Source organism: Stegostoma tigrinum, chromosome 24 (genome assembly GCF_030684315.1).
Source record: "Stegostoma tigrinum isolate sSteTig4 chromosome 24, sSteTig4.hap1, whole genome shotgun sequence".
Lineage (NCBI taxonomy): Eukaryota > Metazoa > Chordata > Chondrichthyes > Orectolobiformes > Stegostomatidae > Stegostoma > Stegostoma tigrinum.
The window spans coordinates 37,371,933-37,394,502 of record NC_081377.1 but is presented as its reverse complement, the minus strand read 5'-3'; the positions used below and the strand labels follow the sequence as shown (position 1 = coordinate 37,394,502).

At 40.2% G+C, this 22,570-nt stretch overlaps 1 protein-coding gene across 9 annotated transcripts in view; it reads right to left on the bottom strand.

Moving 5' to 3' along the window:
* The window catches only part of LOC125464921 (eyes absent homolog 3-like), a 69,714-nt gene that overhangs the window by 25,855 nt on the left and 21,289 nt on the right, over positions 1–22,570 (bottom strand). For 8 of the 9 annotated variants that reach the window (XM_048557812.2, XM_048557814.2, XM_048557811.2 and 5 more), the window contains 7 exons: positions 15,113–15,172; positions 14,266–14,315; positions 10,915–11,030; positions 10,304–10,381; positions 4,317–4,383; positions 3,075–3,211; positions 2,212–2,334 (listed from right to left, as the gene is read on the bottom strand). In XM_048557812.2, the coding sequence (XP_048413769.1) occupies positions 2,212–2,334; positions 3,075–3,211; positions 4,317–4,383; positions 10,304–10,381; positions 10,915–11,030; positions 14,266–14,315; positions 15,113–15,172 (631 nt within the window). The remainder of the gene's footprint in view (positions 1–2,211; positions 2,335–3,074; positions 3,212–4,316; positions 4,384–10,303; positions 10,382–10,914; positions 11,031–14,265; positions 14,316–15,112; positions 15,173–22,570) is intronic. The other variant, XM_059654369.1, reaches the window with a different exon arrangement.

The following is a 22,570-nucleotide window of genomic DNA, read 5'->3' as shown; positions in this document are numbered from 1 at the left end:
TGGAAAGTCTTCTTGGGGCCTGGAGTGGGGGTGAGGGAGCAGGTGTAGCACTTCCTGCGGTTGCAGGGAAAAGTGCCAGGTATGGTGGGAATGGAGGGGAGTGCGAACCGGACAAGGGAGTCACGGAAAGGAAGAGCGGTCTGTCCGGAAAGCAGACAAGGGTGAGGAGGGAAAAAGGTCTTTGACGGCGGGGTCGGATTGCAGATGGCACAAGTGGGGGAGGATGATGCGTTGGACCCGGAGGTTGGTGGGGTGATATGGGAGGACGAGAGGGATTCTTTTTTGGTTGTTATTGTGGCCGGGGTGTGAAGGACGAGTTTCAGGAAATGTGGGAGACACAGTTGAGGGCGTTCTCAACCACTGCAGGGGGGAAGTTGCGGTCCTTGAAAAACGATGACATCTGAGATGTGCGGGAGTGGAATGCCTCATCCTGGGAGCAGATGCGGCGGAGGCGAAGGAATTGGGAATATGGGATGACATTTTTGCAGGAAGGTGGGTGGGAGGAGGTGTATTCTAGGTAGCTGTGGGAGTTGGTGGGCTTGAAATGGATATCAGTTTCTAGGTGGTTGCTCGAGATGGAGACAGAGGTGCCCAGGAAGATGAGGGAGGTTTAGAAATAGTCCAGGTGAACTTAAGGTTAGGGTGGAAGGTGTTGGTGAAGCAGATGAACCATTTGAGCTCCTCATAAGAGCACCAGGTGGCGCCGATATAGTCATGAATGTAACGGAGGAAGAGGTGGGATTTAGGGCCTGTGTAGGTACAGAAGAGGGATGGTTCCACATAACCTACAAAGAGGCAGGCATAGCTTGGGACCATGTGGGTACCCACGGATGCAGTATACTCTGCAATGTGGTCCCCAACCTCCTGTAATGCATCCTCTGTACCCGTTGTGGCCTGCCCTACATCGGGGAAACCAAGCGGAGGCTTGGGGACCGCTCTGCAGAACACCTACGTTCGGTTCACAATAAACAACTGCACCTCCCAGTCACGAACCATTTCAACACCCCCTCCCATTCCTCAGATGACATGTCCATCCTGGGCCTCCTGCAGTGCCAAAACAATCCCACCCAAAGGTTGCAGGAACAGCAACTCATATTCTGCTTGGGAACCCTGCAACCCAATGGTATCAACGTGGATTTTACAAACCTCAAAATCTCCCCTCCCCCTACCGCATCTCAAAACCAGCCCAGCTCATCCTCACCTCTGTAACCTGTTCTTCTTCTCACCTATCGCCTCAAGCCACACCCCCATTTCCTACCTACTAACCTCATCCCACCCCCTTGGCCTGTCCGTCCTCTCTGGACTGACCGATTTCCTCCCTGCCTACATTCACCTTTACTGGCTCCATCCCTGCCTCTTTAACTTGTTTGTCCCCGCTCCAGCGATCTTCTTCTCTGTCCAACTTCGATCCGCCTCCCCCTCTCTCCCTATTTATTTCAGAACCCTCTTCCCCTCCCCCATTTCTGATGAAAGGTCTAGGCCCAAAACATCAGCTTTCCTGTTCCTAAGATACTGCTTGGCCTGAGGTGAATTTATCGTTGTTTGTAAGTGGAGTCGCAGGTAGACAGAGTAGTGAAGGTGGCTTTGGTACACTTGCCTTCGTTGGTCAGAACACTGAATATAGGGAGTTGGGATGTCTTGTTGCAGCTGTACAGGACATTGGTGAGGCCGTTTATGGAATACCACTTACAATTCTGGTTGCCTTCTAAAGGAAGGATGTTGGCAAACTTGAGAGAAGATTTAGAAGCATGTCTGCTGGAATGGAGGATTAGAGATAGGAAGTTGAGCGCTGACCTTATTGAGGTTTATAAAATCCTGAGAGGCATAAATGAGTTGAACGATAGGGCTCTTTTTCTGGTGGAGGGGAGGGGGGTGTGTGGAGTTCAAAGCTAGCGGCATATCTTAAGGTGAGAGGAACAAGATTTAAAAAGGACGAGGGGCAACTTTTTTTTAAAAAGCACAGAGTGGTTTGTGTTGAATGAATTGTAAGAGAAAGTGGTAGATGCAGGTACCGTTATAACATTTAAAAGACACAAATAGGATAGGACTTTGAAGGATATGGGACAAAGTTAGTTTGGGAACATAGGTTCAACCAGTGCAGGTTGACCAAGGGTCTGTTTCCATGCAGTATGACTATGATAGGCACAATGTGGAGGGAGGAGAGCACAGGGGCAGGATGGGATGACGTTAATATTGATGTCACAAATTTACCTTGTGCAGGATGTGTGTAATGTGCTGGGCTGGTTTGGTTTGTGCTAAACCCTGTATCATAACAAAGGTATCCAAGCTGACTGGACGATCCACATTCTGTTTTCACACCAGGCCACAATGCACCTAAGATAAAAATAATTATTAATTAGTAGTACTTTTACATAACCAGATGATCAAAACCAAAATACACGAATGAAAGTATTTAATGCAAACCTATTTCCACTCAAACTATTAAGGAGGCTGTTCTGCAACGCGTCAAGAAAATATTTAAAGTTTCAGTCGAACACATCACCATAGCTTTTCTAATACTACAAAACTCATTGAACATTTGTATACAATTCAAAGTCAGGAGAATTTGTAAAGAAAAGTTTATACATGCCATATATAGAACAGCCACCACTTATTACTCCTTCAGGAAAGTACTATTATGGGAATGGAGAGGAGGGTAAAATGGAATTTGGAACCTGGGTATAAAACTAGACCAGATGGAGTGCATGCAAGATATCCCTTTGTCTTTTCTATAATAGGACAAAACCAAATGACTTTCAAGGCTCAATCTGCAGAGTGTCTGACTGTTCAAAGAAAGATGACTGCCCAGCATAATTAACTGTGATTTCATCCAAGCAAATTCTAGCATTGCTGAAAAATGCACAATTGATGAAGCAAAAACAACATACATTCACTGATCCACTCTTACCTTTTGCCTCTACAGTTTCATTTCAAACTTTGAGGCTCTTTAAGCTTAATGTCACACAAGGCCAATACTTGAATACACAATTTTGAGAAAAGCTAATGACTTAAGTACTTCAAAAAAATTATTCAATCCAATTAATGGACACAAGGAAAATGCAGAATAAGTTTACCAAAAGGAGGTAGTCCATAAGGCTGATTTGGTTCTGGATATGATGTGTAAGATGTTGATGGTTGCGCTGCTGGGTATCGAGCTTCTTCTGAATAAGCAGCTCGAACTATTGGTGGAGAAAATAAATGTGGATATGGCCTATAAAAAGGTTGGAAACATATTAGACTAAAGCATCTTTAAGTAAATTTAAAAGCTGTTTTCACTACAACGCGAGATGATTTGATTTTCATGACAGATTGATAAGTTGCACTTATTTCTAGTTAGCAGAGGGGGAGTCCTGGAGCATTACCACAACAGCTGAGCAATAGGATCAGTAATTCAGCAATTCTCAGTGGAAAAAAAACATACATGATGTAGCTATCAAGTGCAGGGAATACAAGGTACAGCACTGGCACCAATGCAAAAATCACCAAGATAAAGAAAATTTCCTATTAGTACTTGAAAGTTCAAAAGTTTGCAAGGACTTATAAAATGACAAACATATGAGAAGAAATCTGCCAATTAATGGGCCACAAGTGCAAAAAAACTGCATGCTTTCCAAAACAACACAATTTATGAAGAAAATTCACAGAGCAAATTACACAAAGCCAAAGAAAAAGTGGTCCACCACCCATGATGCAGCAAGGTGACAAAACCAATTGGAATGCAAAATATTTTGCAATTAGTTTAAATTAATTTCTAAACAAAACACGAACCAGCAAGGAAGTGATTTTTTTTGTCTCATGTAGGTACTAACTTGCCCGATTTTCCATCCTGTGGGAAAACTTACTACATCCTTGCTCAGTTACATTTTTTAACTGAGCTATGTAACTATAGAAACTACCACTCCTCACTCGATTTAATCAAAATATATTTATCTGGACCAATTATTCATTACAGGACAGAGTTTATGTCAAGGCTATAAAATTATAAATAGCTAAAAAGGAAAATCAGATGAAAAAATTTCAAGCAGCAACACAGTCATATTTAACAAATTGCCAGGAAAGGTCTTTGAAACTGAAAGATTGAATGGATTTGAAAGACAAGATGAGGGAGGACAGAATGAGGGAGATGGAAAAAAAAAAGGCAGCTGAGATAGCTTGATCTATGAAATACACGTACTTGTGCCTAATGGTCTTCTCTACTACTTTTAAAAAAGAACTTATGTATCCTATGTAACCACAATCTTAAAACTATTGTTTAGTCCAATTGAAAAACCAATGAAACCCTAAAATCAACATGATTCAAAACAGCTGGAACTTACTTTGTAGGAAACATTAGCACGTTATCTTGATTTGGCACATGTGGACTAGAACCCGCGCAGGTTATAACTGTAAAAAGAAACAGGAATAAAAGACTTAACATATGAGAAATGTTTGAGGACTCTGGATTTATACTTAATGCAATTTGGAAGGATAAGGGGGGATCTAATTGTAACTTACAGAATACGGAACGGTCTGGACAGGGTGGATGTTGGCAAGATGTTTCCATTAGTAGGAGACACTAAGACCCAAGGGCACAGCTTTATAGTAAAGGGGAGACTGTTTAGAACACAGATGAGGAGAAACTGCTTCAGCAATTGAGTGGTGAATCGCTGGAATTCTTTGCCACAGAAGGCTGAAGACAGCCAGGTCATTGACAATACTTAAGAGATAGATTGGTTCTTGATTGTCAAGTGGATCAAAGGTTACAGGCAGAAAGTGGTTGAGAAACTAGTCAGCCATGACTCAATGGTGGAGCAGGCACGATGGGTTGAATGGCCTAATTTCTGCTCCTGTTCCTAACTGTCTTATGAAGATTTTCATTTCAATTACCTGGAATTAAAATTGAACACAAAAATCGCTTTGTCCTACTTGCCCAGTTTAAAATTGTTAAACATTCAAAATATTTGCTTTAGTCAGGCAATCGAATCAGGATTAAGTTGCTAAGTTTGCATATGACAAAAAGATAGGTGGAGTGACAGGTAGTGTTGAGCCAGCAAAAAGGCTAGAGGAGTGGGCAAAGAAGTGGCAGATGGAATACAACTGGGACAATTTGAAGTCACGCACTTTGGTAGAAAGGCTAGAGGAGCAGACTACTTTCTACACCAGAAAATCATTGGAAATCTGAAAAAGGGGCTTAGGTATCCTAATTCAGGATTCTCTTAAGGTTAACATTCAGGTTCAGTTAGCAGTTAGGAAGGGAAATTCAGTGTTAGCATTCATTTCAAGAGGGCAAAAATACAACAGCAGAGATGTACTGCTATGGCAATGTAAGGGTCTGGCCAGGCTATTAGGAATATTGAGAGTAGATTTGGGTCCAATATTCAAGGAAGCATGCTGGTGCTGGAGTGTGTTCGGAGGAAGTTTTCAAGAATGATGCTAGGGTTGAAAGGTTTTTCATATAAGCAGCTGTAAAGGACTCTAGTTGATGGGAGTTTAGAAGGATGAGAGGAGTTCGCATTGAACTTACAGAATACTGAGCGGACCGGATAGATTGGGTGTGGAGATGTTTCCATTAGTAGGACATGAAGGCACAACCTCAGACTGAGGGGACAATACTTTAGAACTGAGATGAGGAGGAATTTCTTCAGCCGAGAGTGGTGAATCTGTGAAACTCACTGCCGCAGAAAACTGCAGAGGCTAAGCCATTGAACGTATTCAGAACAGAAATAGATAGGTTTTGATTAGTAAAGGGAGCAAGGGTCACGGGGAGAAGGCTGGAGAAAGGGATTGAGAAAGATATTAGCCACGATCAAACAGTGGAGCAGACCATGAGCTGAATGGTCTAATTCTGTTCCTATACCTCATGGTTTAATGCGTTCAATAGATGATACTTACTGTACATGAAGCAGTTAAAATACAGTAAGATTTTTACAGCAAGCCATTTCAAAAAGGTTTGCAAAAGCTTAGAATAAAAATTATTTTAAAAATCATCCCTCTGGTCTAATAGAGGAAAAAAAATCTCAATTTTTCTTTGCTTTCTTAATTAAGTCTGTCAATTCTTGTACATTGAAGTCAATCATCTCATGACTTCATCCCTTCCATAAATTGAGAATCCAAACTGCATGCTAAGCCTTATTTAAATTTACCATTGCTGCCCAAATTTTTTTATTCAATGCATAAAGCCTAGATTTCCATTTAAGACCTATCTGCATTCTGATGTGAAAGAATTATGCATCTGCCTCTTCGGTTCTACGTTTGTTCAGTCAAGCATTTGTTTTGGGTTGTTTTCCACTTTCAAATTTAGCACTTCAATTCGTCTGTACAGAATAGCATGTGTCTCCTAACTACCAGTTTCTTCTCTTCTGCAAGCCAACTTTTATTCAGTTTCCAATATCTCCAAATATGCATAGTAGCAGATTTCAACAATCAAACTAAATAGGTCTTCAATTTTTATTGGTGGTCATTAATAAGATGTACAAATAATCTGTCTGGGTAATCTATTTAAAACCAACAGCTCAACTCTGATCTCTGCCTTTGACCCTAATCTAATTGCTTTAAAAAAATCCATTTGAAAAGAAAATAACTTTCTCACTATCCTATTCACTAGCACCTCCCAGTGCCTGTCTGGAGAACTGGATCATCATTTTCCACATCCTGGGATGGCAGCTCAGAACTGAGTGCTTTTGTGGGTACACAACAGTCTTTTAAAAGAGTGCTGATCGCCAGCGAGTGATGAGTTCTTCTGAGTACAGCAAAGTGGTAGAATTGGGCTAACATTAGGCAATAAAGGCACCATGGAAGCTTGATAGGTAGCTAATGAGGCAAGTTTAGAGTGATACTACAAGAAATTTCACCATGCATCAAAGAGAAACTGTCCATTAAACTTTATGAAATTGACACTTGGAAATACTATTGAGATTTAGTCCATAGAAACAGATATATTGGCCCAATATGTCTAAATTTCACACAAGTTACTGCCAGTTTACATTTTGTCCCAAGTTTGCACCTAGGTATGACAGGTCGGCACAACATCGAGGGCCGAAGGGCCTGTACTGTGCTGTAATGTTCTATGCACTTTAAAACAAAGCTTTAAGTAATTAAGAACAGTGTGCTCTAAAATTTTCATTATTGTATGTAATTTATTTTCTAACCAGTTATTTTAACTTACATTTAGTTCCTGTCTGAAACTCTTCGGACTGATTAACAAGCACACAAAAACACGAGAAACAGGGAGTAGACGATATGATCCCATGAGCCTGCTCAGACAGTCAATATGATGATGTTTGATCTTTTTCTCACAAGCCCCAAAGCTCCTATCTGTCCACCTTAAACATGCTTTAGCTTTGAAAGAGGCCAACAGAAGAATATAGCAGGGTACTGTGGTTTGGAACTCCCTTTAAATCCTAAATTTATGTCTAACTATAACAGCAAGATGTCTGGTGTCTGTCAATGTTGATCAGGAAATGAAAAAAAAAAATCAATGGGCAAAGTTTGAAACTTAATTCCCATGATCTCATCGTCCAAGTTGGAAGACATTTTTAAAAAATAGTTAGCAAGATATTTTGAAGAACAAAATTTCAATTTTATAAAACCTTACCTGTACAGGGTACCAGTGTTTCAAAGCTCCAAATGGTAGTGCAAATGATTTGACTATGTACTGCCATCTTTGGAACACTGTTCAAGTCAGTCCAGTCTTTGGTCATCAATTGTCAAAATCCTCAACCATTTCTTTTATCTCTAGGCCTGTCAATTCCAATGGACCATCTTCTACCTTGCACTCTTTAAATTTAAATCATTCAACATTCAGCTACTTATATCAGCGTTGGATACCATTGCAAAGACTGTATCATTATATCTTCTGTATTTTTGTGGACTAAAACAGAAAACGGCTGTTTTAAAGTGTGGTTTTTGCACTGCTCCTTTGCTCAAGCAGTGGGGCACTGTTGTTTATAGAATGCAGGTCACCAGAGTATGAGTACAGTGGAATTTGTTTTAACAATTAGCTGATTGTCTCATACAATTATAACAGGTCATGGGTGACAAAGGTCATCAGCCTGATAATATGTGATTGGTTCCTGGGCGACAGAACAGCTTACACCTGTGAATGATACAGGCACAAGTCTTCAGGCTGCTGAAAGGTCAGGGTAACGTGTGTCCCCTCTCAATCTGTGTGGCAACATTTTTGTGAAGTCTGAAGAAAGTCAGTTATTTTCTCCCACTAGCTGTTAAGCTGTTTCTTTTAACCACTAACGAAGAGGCTTTGTAGTTATTCCAACAACAGTTTTTTTTTTGTTTCCTGCAAAATGGAATAAAGAGCTTGGAAAAGACAGTTTGGAGAACAAAGTCTAGTAAGCAAAATGAACAAGTCCACAATGCCCATGGATCAGCGCAGATGATCTGTGCTTTCCTGTTTCTTTCCCTCCATCCATAAACCAGTGTTTCCTAGGTTTGTGGCAGTCTGTGTGGGCAGGTAGGGAATTTAAGAGGTTGAATTTTAGCTCGTAGCGTAACGCGTTGATAGTTCACAATTGTGTACTTGTGCTTGTACTTGCAATAGTAATTGTTAAGTACAGTAATCTGGTTAGTATTTTCTGGTAACTTGATTCCAGTAGACAGGGAAAGTAAAGGCTTTGTTTTGATTTGTTTGCTTTGATTAAATCATTAACTTTTCTGATGAGAAGTGAGGCTCAAGAATCAGCAAACTTTCCCAAATGGTTATAATCTCATTTATCTGACTCACCCATGTTCACTCCCCTATACTGCTCCCAGTCTGACAACACTTCTATTTTTAAAATTCTCATCCTTGTTTTCAATTCCTTTGCATGAATTCACTCTGTAACCTAGCCCAGACTTCCAGCCACTGACATCTCTGCATACTACCATTTTGTCCTCTTGTGTCTCGAGTGTAAATCAGTATACATAGCTCTGCCTTCAGATGCCTAGGCCATAAGCTATAGAATTCCTTTTCTGAATCTCATGATCTCTGTTTAAATCTTAACTCTTTTCTCAAACTTTAAGTCATCTGTCCTAATATTGGTTTACGAGATTCAGCGATTTGATGTTGCTCCTATCACATGCCTTGGATGTTTTATTAGAAAAGGGGCTCCATAAACACTGGCTGTTGCTCACACTGGCAGCATCTTTTGACAAATGTGGATGTCAATTGCTTAGGATACTGGCTGAGATTTCCAGAATGGAATTTAATCCAACATTATCTAAGCCTTGACCCGTTAGTGTATACTGCTTCTGATCTACAACTCATTACAGGATGGGAGTGTTTGTCCAAAAGGATGGTACGTGCCCACGTGGGATCAGGGTTTCAGCTTGATAGTTAGCTGGCAATTAGAATGGGTGTTAATTCCTTCAACGTTTCCTGGCTTACCACTAAGCGAGTCTGAACACTTCAAAGTCTCTACCTCAGAGCTGCGGACTTTGGAACATTGCAGATTGTACATAATTGCCAGTTGGAGGTCTGAAATTCCCTGGTAGTTCCCACAGTCAACTGCACGAGGAATTCTGCATGATCCTGACACAGAACTCTAGTTTAAGCTTCAGCAACGATAATAATCCTATTGGAATAATCAAGGTCTTTGCTTTTTATTCAAATCGCCATTTAGCGCAGATTTTTTTCCTTCACCTCACTTACACTTATGTGGTCTCTAAGTTCCAAGGGTGATGGGTTTTGGATTATCTCTTACCTCAATCCATATGAATTCTATTTTTGTCTCTGTGAAAGTTGTCCTCCTTCCACTGCATTATGTTATCCTAAATAGGTATAGCTGCTCCATTGTTCATTTTCCCTCGATCTTGTTATTACACCTTGTAATGTTTAATTCCCAGTCCTGTTTTCTCAGTAATCCATGTCTGGTCTTTCCCAAAAGATGACTGCCTCCAACTCCTCTGATTTATGGCACAGAGACTTTTGCATTGTTGTAACAATTGTTATTTTATTTTTCTGGTTCTGTAATGTTATTAATCTCCTTATTAATGTCCTTGATGCATTTACCTATGTTCTCTTGCCCTGGCTACATTCCGACTGCTTACATTTCTTATAATACTGCTCTCCCAACTATTTACCGACAAAAATTTGGCCATCTCCCTATTTATCTTCTCGTCGAGACCCCACAATGGTTTGGATGAAACTAATCCCACCGGCGTGAATTACTTTTTGTTCAAAACTGTTGCCAATATCCCATGATTTGCAAAAGATCTTGTGTTAGTTAACTTCTCTCAGTATAAATCCATAAACTGTTTTAACTTCTTTCGCAAAGTAAACGTGGTAAATAAGGTAGCGGAAAAGTAGTGATATCTACTTGTAAGATTTTACCTGATCCCGGATGTATAACAGCAGATCTTTTCCTTGTCAGTGTTTCAGACACACTGCTTTGTATCATTTCATTTTTAACTATGGAAAGATCAAAGATTAAAAAATAAAGACTGGTTCAAAAATCTTCTGAAACATAAAAGCCTTGTTCTAAAATGGAGAAATAATCCACCCATAGTGGGACTGTGTGCCACAGTTGACAAATGGGGAAGAAATAGAAAGAACGTTTTAAAAACCCTCGGGAAACTGTTGTAATTCAGCTATAAAAGCAAATTTTAACCAATAAGAAAATAAAATAAAACCTGCAAGAACTAACAAAGACAAGAGGAACAGCAGCTCATTAACAGAAAGTAAATAGCAAAATTACGAGAATTCCTTAGCCTCCGAACTGCTCGGGTAGTCGCCTCTTGTTCAGTTGCTCATCAATGGCAACGCTCACCAAAAGACTGACAGTGGGAGATTCAGTGATGGCAATGCCATTGAGCGTCAAGGGGAGATAGTTATTTTCATTCTTGCTGGCAATGGTCATTGCCTGGCACCACTGAAATTGGATTAACTGATGGGTTTTGTAGCAATGCCTCTCAGTGGTCAAAGTAACCATGAGTTTAACTCACCTTCTGCTTCATTCAGCACAGTAAAGTTACTAGACAGACAGTCAAACTTAGACTTTTGCCCTTCATTCCTGTTTGTTTGACTGTGCGGTTGAATTACGTCCTGCAGTTCCTCAGTCCTAAGGAGACAGAAGAATTTAGTTTCCTTCAACCATAATATATTAATTGAGGTGCAGTCAATGAAACCCTCTGCTTATCAACTAGTTAATTTTAACAGAACGAACAGTCGGCATATCTGATGCCCACTTCTAACATTCACACAACTGGAAGCTGAGTGATCTAGTCAATGGAATTTCATCAAACCTTCCTATTACTAGTTTACATTTCGGCAGCAATGCATTCTTTCCCTGTTTTGTTTAAACGCGTGTCAAAAATGGAAGACAGAGATTTGAAAATTACCTTTTTGACAATGTGTAATACTAAAAACAAACTTGACATTTATAGATAATACAGTATAGAGCTGGAGGAACACAGCAGGCCAGGCATCATCAGAGAAACAGAAAATTGACATTTCGGGTTGGGACACCAACCCCGAAACGTCAACTCTTCTGCTCATCTAATGCTGCCTGGCCTGCTGTGTTCCTCCAGCTCCAGACTTTGTTATCTCGGACTCGAGCATTTGCAGTTCTTGCTATCTCTTAGCATTTATAGAGGTAGATTGAGAGATGGAAGGATTAGCTGTACATTTCAATATATGAACAGGTGTCCCTCTTTGAACCAGTTTTATTTTTCATTAGTAACCGCTGAACAATATTTTATTTTGATATGTTTTACTGCAAAATTGCTTTTAATAAAATATTCAGAAGCTTTTGCCCATTTTTGGTTACATTATATTTTCTCAACTCAGATCACTCTGATTATTGCAGTAGCATGAATCTGCAAACTTGCGCATGACTGAGGTTTTAAGCAAAAAGGCATGAAAAGTAACAGTGCAAAGTGCACAATGGAGCCCATCAATTTTTCCAAGCAAAATCACTGTTGACTGGTTCCTTCAAGTTTTTCAAAAGCCATAATTGTATGAAATGTTCCCTGTTGAATCATTTACCTTAATCCCCAGAGCATGTGAGGCAATCCAGTTCTTCCAATACTTCTTATCCCCCCAGATGGTCCTCTGGGTTGTTTCTGTGACAAAGCCTCTTTATTTACAGAGATTCCCCAGATAACCCAGATAGCTCAGTTGGTAGATGATAAGACTCAATTACAGGGTTGCATTGCAAGCCCCACATTGGTTGATTTTAATATTTTCAAGAAATATTTATTTTAATTACAGATTAAATTGAAAATTACGAGAAAGGAAGGCTAACTACAATTAGGACCTTAATGCATTAAGTGTATACGAAGACAAATCTGAAGGTACAATTTTGATTGTTTGGAACATTCGCAATAAGGTAGATGAATTAATATCACAAATATTAGTAAATAGATATGATATGATTGCAATTAGCAAGATATAGCTACAAAATGATCAAGCCCGTAAACTGAACAACACAAAAAAAGGAATCAGGGAAGTGCTATTAATTAGTGAGAGCAGTACATTTACTCCCACTATTTAAAAAAATTGAAGGTGAGAAAATCAGGAATTATAATCTGGTTACCCCAACGTCGGTAGTGGACAAAATGCTTAAAAGTATGTGACAACTGGACACATAGAAAATACCAAAGGGATTACACAAAGTCACAATGGGCTTACAAGAGGGAAATCACTTTTGACAAACTTAACGGAGTGTTTTTTTTTTAAAAAAGGATATAACTAGTGAAACAGATAAGCAAGAATGAATAGCTGTAGTATATTTGGATTTTCAGAAGTCTTTTGACAAAGCCCGACATAAGAGGTTTGTGTGCCAAAATAAAACATGTGGTAGCAATATACTGACAATAAATGGGTCCTCTTTGGAATGGATGCAGGGTACAATCTATTCACAAGATATTGGTGTAGATAAGGGAATCAATCATATTATCTAAAATTTGCTGACAACATGAAACTAGGTGGGATTGCAAGTGGTGAGAAAGATGCAAGTCGGCTTCAAGCAGATTTTAAGTTCTGTGGGCAAATGCATAGATAAACATAAGTCGACCACTTCAGTAGGATAAACTGAAGGGTCCTGAGTTTTTTTTGTACACTGGTCACTCAAATCAAGCACATAGTTGCAGCAAGCAGTTCAAAAAGTAAAATATTATTTTAACTTTAATTGCAACAGGCTTGAAGCACAGAAGCTAGGAAGTCTAAGTGCAGCTTTACTGGGCCGTGGTGAGTAACTTTGATCGCCTTAGGAAAGAAGTACTTGACAGAGAGGGAATGGAGCAGTCGTTCACTATACTGATTTCTGGGATAACAAGGTGCAGAGCTGGATGAACACAGCTGGCCATTTGTGGGATATCAGGTTTATTATACAAGGACAGATTGGGTCCACTGAGCATGAATGCATTCGAGTTTAGTAGAATGAGAGATCACATTGAAACACAAACATTTAAAAGGGTTGGATCAGACTGGATGGAAATATAGTGTTTCCTTTGCTGGAGTATCCAGAACAGGTTGTCATAGTTTCAGGCTACATGGTATGTCATTTCAGACTGAATTAAGGAAAGATTCCTTCCCTCAGAAGGTGGTGAACCTGTGTAATTTTCTATTACATTTGGCTGTGAAGGAAAAGTCAATGAACATATTCAAGAAAATAAGAGAAGTTGAGGGACCAATTGTATCAAAGTGCATAGGGAGAGATTGGGACTATTGTGGCAAGATAAATATCAATCATGATCATACTGAATGGCTGAGCAGGCTTGACGGACTGAATTCTGAAGCATCAACTGTTACTCTCCCTCAACGGATGCTGCCCGATCTACTCATTAGAGTTTAGAAGGTTGAGGGGAGATCTAATAGAAACTCACAAGATAATGTATGGCTTAGAAAGGGTGGATGCTGGGAAGTTGCTTCCATTAGTTGGGGAGACTAGGACCCATGGACACAGCCTTAGAATTAGAGGGGGTAAATTTAAAATGGAAGTGAGGAGACTCTCCATCATAAATATACTGATAGAATGCAGTTCCTAAGGAAACACATTCAAGTTCTTCCACTGACAGTGTGCCTCTGTAGAAATTGCACCCTCTAAAGTTGGAGGACTAACAAATATACCCTTCATTTATTCTGCATTGATTCAAGCAGAAGTTTCTCAGCAATATTATAAACCTGAAATTAGTGGCATGGTATTAAAAGGTCACGAGATAGGGTGAAGGCAAGCAGTGAAATTTCTTCCTGCCTTATTAATACATGTACAGATATATAAATATATCTATACATAGACAAAATACAAAAACATTCATATGAAAGATTTCCATTATGTAACAATACTGACAAACCTTAAAGCTTGCTCATCTGTAGAATCTAAATCACGGCGTGATTTCTTTGCCTGACAAGGAAAGATATTAACTTTTTAATCTTCACAGATAACAGATTTTCAAAAAATTAAATAAGATATTTAAGGATCTTTAAAAAGATTGGGAAATGGTCTTGGTTACATTCAAGCAACAAACATATGCATCTTGCTATACAGCTCTACTACTTATAATAAGCACAGACAGGAAAACTCAATCTTGAGAAATTTCCATATCCTGATAAGAGTGGATGATATACAAAAAAGTACACTGCCAAAGAATGAGACAATGCATCATCTATTGACATCAGGGGAGCTTTACTACAATAGCAAGGATTCACAGTTATAGACTGCGACATTAGCAGCTCAATGTTTCAAGCAAGAAGGAGGGAAGAGGAAGGGTGTGAAAGGAGCAAAAAAGTGTTGGGATGGATGTGACAATATGCAGAAGTGTTTATAAAGATAGTCAGAGAAAAGAAGGAGCCTAGAAATGAGCAGAATTGTCAGTAGAGAGGGAGGCAAGGTCAGGATGGAAGGAGAACTCAGAGGTCAGATGGGTGAGAGGGAGGAAGTTTGGGCGGGCAGAGGGACAGAGGGGAGCAGGAGGGTGGAAGAGGAGGTCGAGAGATAGCGACAGATGGAGCTGGAGAGGAAAATGTTTCTACAGTATCTTCATCTCTGAAATTGCACGAAAATATCTGCTCAGCACTAATAAAAACATTTCTGGCCATGGTTCACTCAGATCTAAATCATTTCAGTAAAAACCATGATTTAATATTACACAAAAATACAGTATAAATTCATACTTTTTTTTGAAGCATCATATGACTTACAGGTTGCTCCTGACAGTCCTGTGGATCTTCCATTGATGTGAAGTGTTGTGGTTCTCGCGCCTTTGGAGGAATGGAACAATGATGACCGTTTATCTTCAAAGGCAATAATGTCTGCAAGAGCTTTCTCAGTCTTATATACCCTGATCACAACAGATTGTCTGAGGTCAAATGCTCTCAAGTAACTTAATTATTTCAATGTGACAAGAAACCTGATCTGCAACAAATCCCTGTCATTAACTTTGGTGAATGAAAATATAAAGTACACCTGCACACTTAATCTCAAAACAGCTCCAATAGCTGGGTAGAAAGGATGACATGTTCAATATACAAGGATATCATGTGGACTTATCAGGGCCACAGCCATGTGTAGTTGCTATCCTGCAAAATCTCAAAGTCTCTTTGATAGGTGAAAAATATACTCACATGGAATTGCCACTGAGGGGTGAAGTAATCTGATATCCAATAAGTAGAAGAAAAAGAAAACTCTCTCTTCTGAATGCATGAGAGTTGCAAGAAAGGTGTTCTTGGAGAATTTGTGTTATAAACAAGTGCCATACTTGACAATGGCCATCTCCAACAAGATATAACATAACCACTATTCCTTAACATTCAATACTGATAGCATCACTGAACCCCCCATGATCAACATCTTTAGGGGGTTTCCAGTAAGCAGAAGCTCAATTGGACAAGACAGATAAATATAGTGGCTACGAAGCCTGCAGCAAGTAACTCACCTCCTGACTCCCTAAAGCCTGTACACCATGTAAATGGCACAAGTCAAGAGTGGGATGAAATAATCACTACCTGTATGGATGAGTGTAGCTCCAATAACACTCAAGCAGTTTGACATTGATTGGTACCACATCCACAGTCACTCCCACCACCACAAATGGTCAGTTGCAGCAGTACGTTCCACAGACAAGATGCACTGCAAAGATTCACCAAGGTTCTTTACACAGCATCTTCCAAACCCATGACCATTGCCATTTAGAAGGACATGGGAGCAAATACATTAGCACCTGCAAGCTCTCCCCTAATCCATTTGCCATTCACATGAGAAATATATCACTGTTCCTTTCACTGCCACTGGATCAAAATCCTAGAACTCCCTCCCAAAGACAGTGCAGTAAATGGAGTGCAGTGGCTCAAGGCAGCAGCTCAGCACCACTTTCTCAAATTCAAGTAAGGCTGGAAAATGAATGCTGGCCTAGCCAATTATGCCCACATCCCCTAATTAAGAAACCTCAGGAATACAGAAAATACAGAATGAGGTTGAAACAAAAAGTGAATTTAGGAGAATAAATAAATGAGAGGATATGGAAAATACTGGTAACTAAAATTAAGGAAAATCCCACAATGTTTCATCCAAAAATGCACACTGAAAGCGAGAGAATAACTCGGGAAATAGGAGGGTTTATCATCAAGTATACAGGATGCCTTTGGCATGAATGCAGACGATGTGGGCAGAAGGAAAAAGGTGGATGCTCTAAGGGGCATTTTTTAAACCTCACCAGATGCAGGCAAGGTACTACAGGGCTGGAGATCCACAAATATTTTACCATTAGTCAAAAAGCATGCAAGAAATAGGCAAATAATTACAGGCAGGTCAGTCTGACCTCAGTAGCAAACAAATTGTTAGAATCGATATGGAGACAAGTTGAACCATTACTTATAAAGATGCAGATTAAATCAAGGTAGTTAGAATGGTGTTAAAGGGAAGATCATGTCTTACTAAGAACTAAATTTGAGGGAATAAGGAGGATTGATGAAGGCGATGCAGTGGATGTTGTCTACTTGGATTTTAGTAAGGCCAAAGATCTCACATGGAAAACTGATCAGAAAAAGTAGACCATAGGACACAAGGAAATGTGGTAGGTTGGGCTCAAAAAATCGGCTTAGGTGACAGGAACCAGAAGGCAATGGATTATTTTTTTCTTCAAATGAGAAGCTTTTCCTACTGGTTTTACACAGAACTAGGTTGGGTCTCTATGTTTGTGGTAATATTAATTTAAACTTTAATGTAGAAGGCATAAGTGGGAAATTTGCAGACAACAAAATTCGGCCTTGCAGTTGATAGTGATGATGATAGCGGTCAACAGAAGGACGATTACAATGGTTTGGTTGAGTGGAAAAGTAACAAATGGAATTCAATCTGGAGAAGTGCAAAGTTATGCTCTTGGTGAGGGCAAACAACAAGGGAATGCACATTAAGCAAGTAGTGTACTGAGAGGGCTCTCAAATGTCTCAATTCCTCCACCCATGTCCACAGCTGGAATTGTGCGCAGTTCTGGTGTCCTCATTACAGAAAGTACATAATCGATCTGGACAGTGAGCAGAGGAGATCTTCAAAAAGTTTGCTAGTGAGTGAAAATTGCAAGCACGAGGAAACGTTCAGCTGGCTAGGTTTGTTTTACAACAGACGCAGCTGAGGGATGACTTAATTGAGGAGTACAAAATAATGAGGGGCTTTGATAGAGTGGACAGGAAAGATGTGTTTCCCTGACTGAGAGGTAAGTTACCAGCAAACACGGACTTAAAATAACCAGAAGTATTCTAAGTAATACAAGAAAAATGGTGCGACTATGGAATTCAATGCCTATTTGGTGGTTGAAGTAGAAGCATTCAGCTCATCAAAAAAAACTGGCAAATGAGTGTATAGGGTGGGAAAATCTGAAATGTTGCATCGTGGTATGATAACTGAAGAAGCATTTTAGTAAATGGTGAGAGATTGCAGAGCTGAGATGCAGAGGGATTTGGGTTTCCTGGTACGAGTCTCAAAATAGCATGTAGGTACAGCAAGTAATTAGGAAAGCTAACAGATGTTATTGTTTACTTCAAGGAATACCAAATATAAAGGAAGGTTATGTCTTAACTATACAGGAGACCAGTGAAACTACATTCAGAGTAGCATACAGTATCAATCCTCTTAGTTAAGAAAGCTTGTTGCAAGCAGTTTAGAGAAGATTTACTGCACTAACATTGGGAATAGACAAATTCGCTTATAAAAAAGGTTGAACAGATTAAGCTTGTATCCATTAGAGTCTAGAAATGTATGTAGGAAAGAGTAGGAAGGGGCGGCACAGTGGTTAGCACTGTTGCCTCACAGCACCAGGGTCCTGGGTTCCATTCCACCCTCGGGCGACCGTCTGCATGGAGTTTGCACATTCTCCCCATGTCTGTGTGGGTTTCCTCCCACAGTCCAAAGATGTGCAGGCTGGGTGAATTGGTCATATGAATTGCCCATTGTGTTCAGGGATGTGTAGATTAGGTGAGTTAGAGGGGGATGGGTCTGGGTGGGATGCTCTGTGGGTTGGTGTGGACTTGGTGGACTGGAGGGCCTGTTTCCATACTGTAGGGATTCTACGATTCTAAGAAACATTATGCAAGGTCTCCACAAGGTAGACATGGAAATGGCATTGCCTCTTGTGGAAGAATCTACGACCAGAGGTCACTGTTTAAAAATAAGGTACAGCCCATTTAAGATAGAGACAAGGCAAAAATATTTCTGTTGTGAATTGTTCAAACAGTCTTCCTCAAAAGCGGAGGTGCCAGTATTAGAACATAGAACATAGAACAGTACAGCACAGAACAGGCCCTTCAGCCCACAATGTTGTGCCGACCATTGATCCTCATGTGTGCACCCTCAAATTTCTGTGACCATATGCATGTCCAGCAGTCTCTTAAATGACCCCAATGACCTTGCTTCCACAACTGCTGCTGGCAACGCATTCCATGCTCTCACAACTCGCTGTGTAAAGAACCCGCCTCTGACATCCCCTCTATACTTTCCACCAACCAGCTTAAAACTATGACCCCTCGTGCTAGCCATTTCTGCCCTGGGAAATAGTCTCTGGCTATCAACTCTATCTATGCCTCTCATTATCTTGTATACCTCAATTAGGTCCCCTCTCCTCCTCCTTTTCTCCAATGAAAAGAGACCGAGCTCAGTCAACCTCTCTTCATAAGATAAGCCCTCCAGTCCAGGCAGCATCCTGGTAAACCTCCTCTGAACCCTCTCCAAGGCATCCACATCTTTCCTATAATACGGCGACCAGAACTGGACGCAGTATTCCAAGTGCGGTCTAACCAAAGTTTTATAGAGCTGCAACAAGATCTCACGACTCTTAAACTCAATCCCCCTGTTAATGAAAGCCAAAACACCATATGCTTTCTTAACAAGCCTGTCCACTTGGGTGGCCATTTTAAGGGATCTATGTATCTGCACACCAAGATCCCTCTGTTCCTCCACACTGCCAAGAATCCTATCCTTAATCCTGTACTCAGCTTTCAAATTCGACCTTCCAAAATGCATCACCTCGCATTTATCCAGGTTGAACTCCATCTGCCACCTCTCAGCCCATCTCTGCATCCTGTCAATGTCCCGCTGCAGCCTACAACAGCCCTCTATACTGTCAACGACACCTCCGACCTTTGTGTCGTCTGCAAACTTGCTGACCCATCCTTCAATCCCCTCATCCAAGTCATTAATAAAAATTACAAACAGTAGAGGCCCAAGGACAGAGCCCTGTGGAACCCCACTCACCACTGACTTCCAGGCAGAATATTTTCGTTCTACTACCACTCGCTGTCTTCTGTTGGCCAGCCAATTCTGTATCCAAGCAGCTAAGTTCCCCTGTATCCTATTCCTCCTGACCTTCTGAATGAACCTACCATGGGGAACCTTATTGGGCTGGGGTGAACAAGGTCACAAAAATCACACAACACCAGGTTTTCAAATAAAACTTTAAGACTATAACCCGGTGTTCTGGCCTTGTCAAAAAGGAAGAGGAAGCAGTACACTTGAATAATGGAGGAGAAAGGTAAGTAGTAAGAAAGTATTTTGAATCAACCCACTCAGCTTTCCAGTGCAGGTGAGATGTGAAAGGTAAGAAATAATCAAATGGATTAAAGTATATGGAAGTATGGAGCAAATCACATTACTCATGATCTTATTGAATGCCAGAGCAGATCAGAGGGGCCCAGCTGACTATTCCTGCACAGCTACAGAATGTCTCAAAACCTTTGAATTGATCAGATTCTGCAAGTTTGTAATCCCAAATAACTGGGATTGATCAATGTTATCTAATAGTTTTACTAGACCATTGGACAATTACTTTCTTTTTAATCACACCACATTGTTTCACCTGGACCTTCCACACTTTGACAGTTTTAAGGTATACTAAAGCCCAGGATTAAAGTTTACCTTTGAAGGTCCAGTCCAATGTTAAAAGGTTTAGCAAATTTTGAGAGACTGTTGCCTCGATGAATGTCCTTCTCCCTGCACAGATGGGATTCAACTGTGCAGAAATCATGCATTTAATTGCAGACCGTTCTGAGACCAGGGATGATCTCACATCACTAAAAGTAATTTTGAATTTGTCCAAGACTGAGTGACACAGACCACAGCCCTTACTATCTCATGAGCTCTTCAGTTGTAATGCCAATCCTGTAATGCCCAGGAAAGGTATTAGCTTACAATTGTTCATTTACCTAAGATCCAAGAAGCAACTCTTTCATAATGTCATGATTTTTTCATATTACCCACTGCAGAATTGACTTTCAGCTGCAGTTTGTCGCTAAAAGGTTTTTATATTTGCACATAAAAATTCTTCATTAGCAGTTACAATTAAGCTAGTGCTTGCATTCCAGTCCATGCACTTTACCGCAGTTTTACATACAAATGCTTTCTGTCTTTCTCATGTACTACCAGAGAAAGAGTGAATGATGTCATGTCGATGAAAAGTAAAACAAAAGGTTTCAGTCCTTGTCTCACACCTTTAATGAAAAAGTAGCTTTGGATTTAAAGTCTTGTGCTAATGGGAGGCTTGCAATAGGCCATCACATATCCTTCAATACTTTTTTGTGAATCACATTAAGTAATTCTTTCAAAGCTTAACATATCAGGAGACAAATACTGAAATTCAGCTCCATTTCCACCTATTGTTTACTCCTCCCCTCTTCAGCATATATATTAACCCTTTCCCAGCAACAAACAGCTCTTAAGAAGCATCATCAGACCCAAAGCGTTAACTTTGATAATTTGTCTTCACAGATGCTGCCAGGCCTGGTGAGCTTTTCCAGCAACTTCTGGTTTTTTTTCCCCTGAAGGAGGGTCACTGGACCCGAAACATTAACTCTGATTTCTCGCCACATATGCTGCCAGAACTGCTGAGTTTCTCCAAGTATTTCTGTTTCTGATCTTAATATAGGTGATGAGTAACGTTACATGACTGGAAATGGACCATTTGATTATCAAACATTGATCCAAACTTGGATTCTTTTCCCTAAATGTCTGACATACTGATCCTGATAAGCAAATATGGTGGAGGCAATGATAGCTTATAATATTTTATCTGGAGCTTGTCTTGAGGTGAAACAGGGCATCTGGATTGTAAACTCTCATGCAACAGCTGAGGTGTAGATCAAAACCAGTGGTTCATCACAAACCAAAATATTCAAAGACAGACAAGAAAGTAGAATGAAGGTATATTTCAAGAACTGAAAAAGTAAACAAAGAAATTCATTATAATTGAGATTTAATTTTGATAAATGAGAGGTGCTGCATTTTGGAAAACCAAATCACGGCAGGACTTACATAATGAATGGTAATGTCCTAGGGTGTGTTGCTAAACAACGAGACCTTGGAGTGCAGTTCTGTGGTTCCTTGAAAATGGAGCCTCAGGTAAATGAGATAGCGAAGGCAGCGTTTGGTATGCTTGCCTTTGTTGGTCAGTGTATGGAGTATAGTTGGGGGAATAATGGTGCGGCTGTACAGTTAGGCCACAGTTGAAATACTGCTTGCAGTTCTGGCCTGTATGCTCTAGGAAGGATGTTGTGAAACTTGAAAGGGTAAATTTGTAAGGATTTTGCATGGATGAAGGGTTTGAGCTACAGGGAGAGCTGAATAGGCTGGGGCTATTTTCCCTGGAGCGTTGGCGGCTGAGGGGCGACCTTATAGAGGTTTAAGGTGAGAGGGGAAAGATTTAAAAGGGACCTAAAGGGGAATTTTTCTATGCAGTGGGTGGTGCATTTATGAAATTAACTGCCATAGGAAGTGGAGGAGGCTGGTACAGTTACAATATTTAAAAGATATCTGGTTGGGTTTATGAAATAGCCAGGTTTGAGAGGGATTTGGGCCAAATGTTGGCAAATGGGCCTAGATTTATTTAGGCTATCTGGTCAGCATGGATGAGTTGAATCGAAGGCCTGTTTCCATGCTGTACGTCTCTATCACTCTAAAGCATTGTAAATTCATTATGCAAAATTTACAACATAAATGTTACCAACTCTTGTCTGAAAACACAATGATTCCCAACCAACCTTGGGGGTTCATTATTTTGCTATTATCACTCCATTCTGGTCTACTAGCTCTAGGGGGAAAAAAAAGCATCACCCTCCTTTCTCTTGACTATAATTCTCTAACGTTCTCAACACCTATACCCAATCCAGTTATGTCAT